At 32.3% G+C, this 11,750-nt stretch overlaps 1 protein-coding gene across 1 annotated transcript; it reads right to left on the reverse strand.

The window, feature by feature from the left end:
- Nucleotides 1–9,302: 9,302 nt before the first annotated feature.
- On the reverse strand, nucleotides 9,303–11,079 carry LOC132039645 (dehydration-responsive element-binding protein 3-like). The gene is made up of 2 exons (XM_059430146.1): nucleotides 10,434–11,079; nucleotides 9,303–9,987 (listed from the first exon to the last, which is right to left on the reverse strand). The coding sequence occupies exons 1-2, from the start codon at nucleotides 10,744–10,746 to the stop codon at nucleotides 9,695–9,697; spliced, it is 606 nt and encodes a 201-aa protein (XP_059286129.1). The 5' UTR covers nucleotides 10,747–11,079; the 3' UTR covers nucleotides 9,303–9,694.
- Between the last annotated feature and the right edge of the window lie 671 nt (nucleotides 11,080–11,750).

An 11,750-nucleotide genomic window follows, 5' to 3' on the forward strand; every position in this document is an offset into this window, starting at 1 on the left:
AATTATCAATATAAGACTTTTATTTGTACACCCCAACAATCTTCCTTCTCGAACAAATTAAAGTCCCTCATGGCCCACCACCAAGACCCTCAAACTAAGTTTCACATGTCTCACCACCTTATGGGCTTATGTGGAGACTCATTTTGTGTCACCCACATTTTTATAATCAACTTGTTGGCTAAAGTGGTCCAAATATTCTAGCTAACATGACGTGATATTATCTCATTTCGAACCAAGCTCGAATAATTTTCTTCAAAAAGTCTCAACCATTAAAAGTATTCCTGCACATTATATATAATTTTTGTTTCTTTTCGACTACAAATATGGATTTTTATTTGCACGCCCAAGGCAACCAAAACTTGATTTGTGTCAGCCTCTACCTTGTTATAGAAAATTATAGGTTAGTGTCTTATATAGACACCATAGAAATATACATCTAATGTTATAAAATTTTGCAATTGCAAATAAATAAAAGAAGCAAACCAAAAATAACTTTATAGGGAGGAGGGAGAGATTGTATTATCACTTTTCTTGAAGCTCCCTAACTTGAACACAACTTGGTATAACTAAGATACAGCTTGCACTTTCAAGTTGTATTTATCACTTTAAGTCAAGTGGTACAATATACACTTCTAGTTGTATAATCATTAATAATACATCCAAATTACAACTTGACAAATGGTTTATAACACTCCCCCTTGAATGTTTATTAATAGATAATGTGCCTCATTAAAACCGTATTAGGAAAAAACTCAGTGGAAAAAATCTTCGTGAAGGAAAAAGAGTACACGTATCTAGTAATACACATTGCTAGCTGCCTTATTAAAAATCTTACCAGAAAAACCCAAATGGGACAAAACCTTGGCTAAGGAAAAAAGAGTACAGCTCGTATTTTACTCCCCCTGGTTAAAGCATTACATAGCTTTTGAAGATTATACACTCCGATCTTGTATACCAACTTATCATATCTTGAGGTCGGCAGAGCCTTTGCGATCAGATTTGCCAAATGATCATTTGACGAACTGGTTGATCATTTGCATCTTCATTACTTAGATAGAGTTGCATCATCACCATATAATATTGTTGGAATCACGCCAAGTACATTCTTGACTTGATTCATAAATTATTATTTTCCTTCTATGATTTGACTATCATGTAAAATAGCATGGTACGACAATAATCCTTCATGCAAATAGATAACATATCTGGATCGAACTCTTATGCTGATCAGATGAATGCCCTATATATCCAAAACACTTGATAACATTTGTTAGGATAAACGCATTCATGTCAGGGCTTTCATTGACAATATGCAATTAATCTTATTTCAATATCTCTATGAAGGAGAGAAATTATATCATGCTCATAGTTATAGCAAGATAAATAAGTGCATCAATTGCACAAATATATGGTACGTCAGGACCAATATAATTTTCTCATTTGAACTTCTTTTAGCAGATAATCTACTACTTTTGAAAACTCTTCAAGAGCTCCAGAAATATTCAAGTCATCAACTTGTACTATAATATGAAAGATTATGATTATCATAAAGAGACAAGTGTAAACAGACTCATCTTTGTATCCTTCGTCAATGAATATTCATTATGGAAATTCCAGTACATCAGTCTTGATTCATTCAATCCATCTACGGATTATAAACAAGTTTTTCAAGAACTTGTATACGCTTTAGGCATTTTGAATCATTTAGAAAGTTTCATATAAATTTTGTCAAGTAAGCCATATAGGTTGTGAGAACTTTCATTTAGTATTTAAATAACGTGACATCTTCTGATGCCTGGATTGCAGGTCCAATAAATTTTACGCTTATCAAGATGCATCATTTCACTTGATAATTATTCTACGTTATGCGTTTATAGAGGCAGAACTTAGATCCTCACAATCTTTTACAACATTGTGCTATATTGTATCAAAGATATCGTCGATGAGATATCATTTTGTATCAGTTCGCAATTTAACATAACTTACTGAGATCTTATCACTTCATTATTTTCAGGTACCTGAACCTCCCATAAGGTTTCATGAAGTGTTATGCCGTAGGCTCTTCAAGAGCACATTGCCTCCTTATTATGATCATTTGCTCATCCCCCTTTTCAAGGATTATTACATTTGAAACCGATTGGTCTACCATGCTTCATGCATACTGTAGACTCTATCCTTCGGGGACATTAGGAGCATTTTGCAGATGAAATATGAAATAGTTGGGTCAACAAATGCCTCTAGCATTTGACTTGAATTATCTGAGGATCATACTGATCATAATTCACAACATATTTCTTAGCTACGTATTTTCTCCCCCTTATGTTAGAAAAACTAACATATATGGTCATATTATTTGGGAAATCCATCTGTGTGCATCATGGTATATACATTAATTTTATACCGCACATCAAAAGCTATAAGATGGAAATATCTAGTTCCTGACCCTGAACCAATTATAAGGGGAGAATTTATCATAATTTATTGGTCTGAAGCATACATGTGTCGTTTTGTGCAATATATCATATCTCAGACCAACATCTGAAGCTATGTTCTCATAAGCAACGGTTTAGCTATATTATGGAGGCATCCAATGGCAAACAACTTAGATTTAAACCAGCATTATCAAGATGAATTGTCTTGATTACATATTCTGAAAATTGTGCTTCCAATTCAATTATTTTGAGCAAGCAACTTCGTAAATGTCAAACTGCCAGTTGACAATAAACTTACATGTTACCATCTCATAGATGCATCTATTTAAGACATCATATTGCAGGTGAAGGGGCCCACATTCACCTTTTATATTTTCCAGAATTTCGGGGATTCAGTCCCAACGTTAGCTGGTGTAATCAACTTATCATGAGAACAAGCAACACAAACAAATTCTTGAAAAATCTTCTAGTTCTTTAATATGTTTTGTGTACTCAATTAGCACTTCAGATTCAAATCAGTACATCCATTTCATGTCAACTGATAAAATTATCTGTACTCCAAGTTTACTATGACCTGTGCTATTTAGTTTAGTAAACTTCGAATTTACTATTGCATGAGGTTTTATATCAATAAACTTCTGATTTATTGCGGTATGTGAGATCTTAACATGCTCGGGTAACGTTTCACATACGTATTTCTTATCCGGAGTAACTTGAAGATATTCAATCTTCCAATCATTTGTCGTCTCAATATGATAACCATTTTTATTTCAAGTAAACTACATGTTTACTTTAATTTATGTTTTGATCCTACCAATTACGATCTAAGATGAATGGTGCTATCATATATAACCTATTCAAGAGACTTTAATTTACTTACCATCATCAGATATTATTTGGAGACTATTGGTATCATGAATCTTGTAAGCAAACAATTAGCTCTTCTGGAGCCCTTGATAATTAGTTTTTTTTATTACCAAATATTGTTGGTACCATGAAAGAAAATTTGGTTAGTCACTACTGGTAATCGTGAAAGAAAATAATAATCAAATAGAAATTTAAAGACAATCTAAATTTATAAATTACAAAAAGTAAATGTTAAGTTCTAAACTTCAGTATTTAAAATATCTCCTGCAAAGAGATTAACCATTAACATATGAATATTTTGTATCAAATCGGAAATCGCATAGTAATCACATCCTTCATGAAAAAGATACATTAATTGTTATATCCTTCGAGGATATCAATAACAACTAACCATAATGTATCATTGTGGTTATAGTAGAAACATTCTACTCTGATTTCTTTTGCCTTAGATTGATACTTAATAAAATTATTTGAGATGTTCTACGTACGACAGGTACGTGTTGCAATGACTTTTATAACACATGTATTTTTTTTGTTATTTTATATCTCTAGGAGGTAGGTTGTGGTATTTTTTCATTTGCTTCGGGGAGTGAAACCAGATTATTTGAATGTGCTTGATATACGATGTTCATCTATAGTTCATTATTTTACTCAAGCACAAAAAGACATTGCTTCAGAATATTTCTCAAATATTTTACCAATTTTTTTCTGCTTCAGGAGTAAAATTTAAAGGTATATCACTTCGAGAGTAAATTTCAAGGTCTAAATTTCAAGGTCTTACTACTTTAGGAGTGAATTTCAAGGTCCTACTACTTCAGAAGTAAATTTCAAAGTTCTACTGCTTCGGGAGTAAGCTTTAAAGTTCTACTGCTTCGGGAGTAAAGTTTAAAGGCATACTACTTCGAGAGTAAACTTCAAGAGTAAATTTCAACATGCTACTACTTCAGAGTAGATTCAGAGTCTTACTATTTCGGGAGTAGATTTCAGAATATTTACTACTTCAGGAGTAAATTTCAGAGTTCTACTACTTCAGGAGTAGATTTCAGAGTTCTACCATTGCAAGAGTAGAATTCAAAGTCTTACTACTTCGGGAGTAGAGCTCAAAATTTACTACTTCGGGAGTAGAGTTCAAAGTTCGACTACTTCGGGAGTAGAGTTCAAAGTTCGACTACTTTTAAAGTTCTACTACTTCCGGAGTAGAGTTCAAAGTTCTACTGCTTCGGGAGTAGAGTTCAAAGCTTGCTATTTCAGGAGCAGATTTCTGAGTTTGCTACTTCGAGAGTAGATTTTTGAGTTTATTACATCGGGAGTAAAGCATATAATATTTAAAATATTTTTTTTTTCCAATTATTCTACCTCTTCTGGAGATGAGTCGTGATAACTTCACAACCAAACACACGTCCATATTTATAAGCTTTACTACATACTGTCACATTCACTTCAGGGACTGGATCCGTATTTGTAACATTTATCAAATGTACTCATTCTTCAGGAATGAAAATATCTTATCGCGCCTTAAGCATATCAAATTATGATAGCTTAGGACCTCTTTTATGATATTGCTACTTCCCAAGCAAATCGAGGCATACACATAATATAGAGAATTTTTCTCTCAATATATCTTCAGTTGTAATCACAATAAGCGTATGAAATATTACCACTTCTGGTGGTTACAGGTGTAAATATAATTTAGCAATAACAGAACTTAATTAGAAAATATTGCCACTACTATTGGCCATACATTGCTTGCTAACTCTACAGGATTATGGAAAATATTGAATTGCTTGACTTCTTGTAATATAAGCAATAACCCCTACTAGACTTTTTTTGAGGTATACAACAATAAATGTAGGTGATAGAAAAATACTTACCTTTAAGGTGAGCAAATAAATTATAAATTCAAAGTTCAAACCTTCTCTCGACAGACAGCATACCCTAAAAAACTCGTCAATTTTGAATTACTGGAATTCAACTCAGTAATAGAGTTTCGTGCTGATAACGTGTTATAAAATTTTGTAATTGCAAATAAATAAAAGAAGCAAACCAAAAATAACTTTATAGAGAGGAGAGAGAGGTTGTATTATCACTTTTCTTGATGTTACAAATGAGAAACAAAGCTCCCTATTTATAGAAGAGTTTTGCCTCTAAACCTACAACATATACAACTTGTACAAATTGTAGACTTGTACAAGTTGCTCTATAACTTGGTACAACTAAGATACAACTTGCACTTTCAAGTTGTATTTATCACTTTAAATCAAGTGGTACAATATACACTTCTAGATATAATCATTAATAATATACCTAAATTACAATTTGACCGATGGTTTATAACATCTAATTTTTTCAGAGAAAACTCGCATTGTTTCGAAGCAATAATCTATTTGTTTTTTATTTACAAAATTGGGGTAATCTATGGAAACATCAAGTTGAGGGATGGGTTGGCACACAATTTTTGTCTGAGAGTTGACAACACAAAAAGGTCAAAAATGGACAAATAAGAGGGAAACACATATACAACTAGATGAATGAGCATCCACTTCAATCAGAGGCAAGTTGACAAGAAAAAATAAAGCTGAATACAACACGTGGCTGAATATTCAATGTCAAAAACGGTGCACAATCATTGCCCATTTAAGATAACCTCCCCACTTCTCAGTATCACGATCAACTCAGCTCATTCAAATTAAAATAAAAACATGTAGGACTAATTACTTTTTGGTTGAGTATATTGGCAAACCCTCAAACTTGTTTTGTAAATTTTATTTAGATATTTGAAGAATGGTTTGTCTTAATTGAACATTTGAACATATGATAACGTATTTCTATTAGATACTTACGACTTAAATTTTATAAAAGCTTTTACATGTATTTTCTCAAGCATTCATTATGTAGATAAGTTAACCACATAAAATATGACACTTTCATTAATTATGCACATCAGCGTCAACTTCAACAAATCTAAAATTTATGGCTTATTGATGCTAATGCGCATAATCAAAACAAGTTACATATTTTATGTGATTCTTCACATATCTATGTAATTGTAATTGATGGTGCTTGATACTACATGCAAAGTTTTTTTCAAAATTTGAGTCGAATGTGTCTAATAAAGATACTTTATTATGTGTTCAGGTACTCAATGAAAACATGCCGTAGTTCAAGTATCAATAAAATTTACTGATAAATTTAAGCGATTATCATATGTACTACATCATTTTTTTTTTTCTTTTCACATAGACTAAAGGAGTCCAGTCAACACTGGCAAGTATTGAACTGTGAAAATGACATGGTAAGGCCTATGAATTTGATTCTATTTCCAATCAATTTATGTACTTCTCTTCTCTTCACCTAGTTTATTTATAGAACGAATTAAGTTTTCCTTAATAAGAAAGTGTAAATATCACTCTTTAACTGCTGGTTGTAACGCGTGGGGGAGCAGCACCCAAAATATGGTGCAAATTTTGACTTGTCAGTGCAAAGAGCCAAAGAGGATTGAACAAACGGCAAATATAGGACTAGGTGATGTAATTTGCATTATTGAACAAAAGAACCACGCCTCTGTTTTTTAATTTTTGTTACTTTATAAAGACAACTTACAAAAGGAAACTGGTCCTTCAGGTGCAAAATCTTGATAGACATGTTTTAAGAAATTAAGGCCATACTATATTACTTTACAGCGTTTATCCGAAACTTTTGTCGTCCGCACATATCATAGGGGGGACCCACAGTGTAGTAAAATTGCATACGTGGGTGGTGTGTTGCTTACCCTTTTGTCAAATTCTCACTTTTGCATATGTAGCATTTGAAACTGGTCTTTTTTCTCCTTATTAAAATATTTTTTACTTCTTCATCCCAAATATTTTTATATAATTATGAGTATCTAAATTTTAAAATATTTGATTAATCTAATTTGACTTAGCTCTAAAGATTAATTAAATTGCTTTCGAAAAATTAAAATGACAAATATTTTGAGATAGATGGAGTATATTAGTTGTCCCTATACGTTTCGGTAAAAATTTACACAGCTTTGGAGCTAAATTTTCTTTTACAATCGGAGCATTTATTAGGTCTTACTATATCCTTTATTAAACCTCTAATATTTTGCTTCTTTAGTGAGCTCATATGCGTATAAGGTCTGTCCTAAAAAATTTTAAGGTATATTTTTAATTTTTTTTACTTTATTAATGTATTTTAATTATAATTTATTAATACTCATGTAGGATCGTTAGGTTTATTTGTGTAAAAACTCGAAACTAAGATTATAAATATGGTGCATAAATTTGGAGTTATTGAAAAATATGTTGCCGTAGATGATTCTAGAAGATGAAAACATGATTTTGTCTAATGCGGGTGAAAATAAATTACATAATTAAATTTCTAAGTAGCACAAAATGAGTTTGAAGCAGGACGCAGTTGGTGTGTCAGCTACGGATTTAGTATGATTCGATAGCGCTTTGGTTCAAATTATGTATTTGTCTTAAAAACTCATTGAGTATGTATATATTATTAATTTAGGTTAAAAAAAATTAGGATCAGAACTCATAAACTTCAAATTCTGACTCCGCATCTGAGTTGAAGTAAATAATTTCATCAAAATGAAAGTTAAGATATTAAAAAAGTGAAATGAAAATTTTGCTTTTACATATTATAAATTTACTTATATGAAATTTTAATTATTATACATTAAAGAGTGCAAAATAAATTATATTTCTTTAATTAAGATATCTATTTTTATAGGGGAAATTCCATAAATGTACAATTCGTTGAATTACATTGCAAAAATATAGCTCAAAAACACTTTTATACAATGTTATACAATTATATACAAAAGATAGGTAAATTACGTATATAGGTGTATGAAAGTGTATAATGTGTAGGTATATACACTCAAAGATATAATTATACAATATTATACACAAAAATACACACTTATACACATTTATACATAATTATATAATGTTGTATAAGTGGATATAAACATAGATCTGGACTGGTTTTGAATAAGAATTGCACTTTTATACAAGGCAGATATATTATGTATATAGGTGTGTAAAAATGTATAATAGTGTATAAGAGGTGGGTATACAATATTATCCACTATTATACGTAAAACTAACTCCAACACCACCAATGACGGAGTAGCAGCAGCCACCAGCCATCGCCGAAGTTCCATTCTATGGGGAACTCCAACACCACCAACGAAGTCCCACGAGCAGCAACAGACTCTTTTCCTTTTCGTTCATCTCTATCTCTCCCGCGAAAATCACCAACCACACCACCTCGCTCACCACCACCAGATCTGAGTGAATTATCCGGTGATCGATAGAGAGAGAGAGAGAGAGAGAGAGAGAGAGAGAGAGAGAGAGAGAGATATGAGGCAAGAGAGGGCGAGAGTGAGAGAGGGAAGGCAGGGAGAAAGAGCAAGAGAGGAGGAGGAAGAGGGAGTGGGTCATTTTTTGTAAGATTTAAAAAGGTGGGTTAATTTTAATAGCATTGTTACTGTAATTAACATATGCTGTAATTATTTATCTTGAGCATGAAACTAGTACTTTATATATACTTGGTGCTTATTGGTACCTTAAAAAGGAGAAAACTCTTGCATAAATAACCAGGAACATGTTGCTAATCAAGGTTATTGAAACTTTGGACATGAGAAGATATCATATGCTGAGGCTGGCCTTTCTTTGTGTTGCATTAATTTCTTTAAGCTGTCAATTCAAAAGCAACGGACTTGTGTTATAGGAGAAAAATAAAATTTGGAACTAAAGTAAATATATTAACATGACTAAACTTAATTTCAACTGATTGGGATGGACATTTATACAATAACTAATGATGCTAACTCATGGTAGGAAAATAGATCAAATTTACCCCTTTGTCCACTCATTTCATCCTAGAATCTAGTTAATGAAATTGGCAAATATAAGATGATTTGGTAACAATAAAAATATGAATAACTCAAAAGTGTAACGAACGATAAAATTGAACAATTTCACAAAATGAGCAAATCTTGATCACTTTCCCTTCATCATACATACAAAAGAGAATTCTTTTATTTACAAAACGTGTAAGAAGAAGAAATTATGATTATGGACAAAGCATACCACAATAATCCAAATGCAAAGAAAAATAAACCAAAAAAGTAAAAAAAAATCTAAAACAGACCTACTTACATGGTGACCACGGGGATTTGAGCTCTCGACAAAGACGGCACCAAAGGTTAACAGGTTCTTTTCTACGACTAGACCAATAACACTCTTTGTTAATGGATTCCCAATTCGTAATTCTTACATATTTATTAGATTTCTCAATACAACACGCAAAAGTTACTGAATTCGCGAGAACCCACTCAATATCCTAAATCCGCTCACACTTGTCTTTGATCAAGATTATCAAGTCCATTTCAGCGTCTCTTCAAAGAAATGCCCACAAAATTCATTGTCAAATGCCCCCCACGGTGGATACACCCATCCATCAGCATCAGCCGAGTCACTCAACTTCAACTCGTCCGAGTCAAAAGTCCCCTCCAAACTCGGTAACTCTATTATCTGGCCCAACTCTTCTGATGCTGCTGTTGTCTCCATCGACACACCCAATGAAGACAATGAGGATGAGGATGAAGCAGAGGTTAGCTCATCCATAGCAGCTGCTTTTGCTGCGGCAGCTTGAACATCTCTAGGTGAAACTGTTGAAAATAGTAAACTTAAATGTTTAAGTAGGCGTTTGGCTATAGAAATTACATATTTTTTACTTTATTTGGAATTTTTGAAGTTAGAGGTGATGAAATTGTGTTTGGTAATAGTTTTTATAAAGAATATTTGGTTGTATGAATGTATTAAAAGTGAAAAAAATAAAAATAGGGTATTATGTGTTTTCCAAAAATCCAAATACAACTTAAGTTGTATTTGAGATTTTCATGACCAAATATTGATTTAAAATAAAGTGATATTTTTTTTTTTTAAGGAAAAAAGTGAATAATTCTCATGGCCAAACGGGGACTAAATGTTGTCTATGATAGTGTTTTCCATATAGTAACTATTGGGAAATCTAGGTGCATTAGTTTAAAGATTTCAATGTGGAAGTTCATAGTATGTATGTGAAACCATTTACTCTAGAAGTGTCTTTGGATACCTGAAGCTGGACGAGGCAGTGATTCAACAAGTTGAGGAAAATTAAGAATAGCTGAGTTTCCTTTGATACTTAGTGCAGCAACATCATGTGCTCTTGCAGCCATTTCTGGTGTCGGATAAGTACCTAGCCAAATACGTGATTTCTTACGAGGTTGTCGAATTTCAGACACCCATTTCCCCCAACTTCGCATTCTAACTCCTCTGTAAACTGGATGGTCATGGTCTCTTGTTCGTTTTGTCATACGTTTCTCTGTTTTTGCCTTGTTGGTATTGGATGAGGAGGAAGAAGAGGAAGATTGTATAACTTGAGTCATTTAATTTAATGTTTTAGAGATGATTGTACTTGTTTGGTGACAGAAATTGGTAGTTACGTACATAAAGGGGAGTATGTATCTGAATGCCAAAAAGTAGGAGATATATATAAAGAGAGAAATCTCAGAGTGTAATGCAACTTACCATAATAAGGAGGGTGATAATGAAAGGGAAACATAAAGGATGAAGTATTGGTTGGAGAGAGCGTTGGTGTGACAGAATGAATAAGTGTTGTTCTGTCAATCTGGCGTTCGCAACAATATGATATTCAGATTAATTGAGGTTCGCTTCGCGTAAAATTTATTGCAGGAAGAAATATGTTTCATTCGTTTTAATTTGTTTGTCTTAGTTGATGTTTTAATATTGCGGGTTGCTCTTTATCTTGCTCAGTTGATAAAACATCTCCATCTACGATCGGTAGATTCAGGATTTAAGTCACACTGGAGGGGAAGTGTGGAAACATTGTAGATGTTCCAAAATGGTGGATAAAAAATAAAAATAAAAAATAATCAAAAGATATTTTTTTATCATAATTTATAAATACTTCGTAAATATTTTAAATTGTTAATTATTACTTATGACTTATAACATTTTTTATGCAGTTTCTAAAAATGTCAATTTCATTTAAAAGATTTTGAAGATTCTATGTCCCAATTCACACCTCATATTAATTAGTTTGACTTTCATACTCCGAATCAAGCCACATAAATTACAAGAGAAGGGGTAAGATTTTTCAATTCTGAAACTCAGAATCCAAAATTTATAACTAAGGGAGCGATTTTATATTCATCCTAACCACAACACTTAGATAGGATATAAACATTAAATTACATAACCACTTCACTGAGTAAGAGAAGATACTCACATGCCACTTCGCTGACGACGTGACGATATAAACACGTTAAGGGGCTGTAATTGGACACTTATTCGCATAGAAATTTCTTCTATGCGTATAAATAATATCTTTCTAAACATAATATGTATATTTAATTAGCTTACGTTGCTT

The sequence above is a fragment of the Lycium ferocissimum genome, chromosome 12 (assembly GCF_029784015.1).
Source record: "Lycium ferocissimum isolate CSIRO_LF1 chromosome 12, AGI_CSIRO_Lferr_CH_V1, whole genome shotgun sequence".
Classification (NCBI taxonomy): Eukaryota; Viridiplantae; Streptophyta; class Magnoliopsida; order Solanales; family Solanaceae; genus Lycium; species Lycium ferocissimum.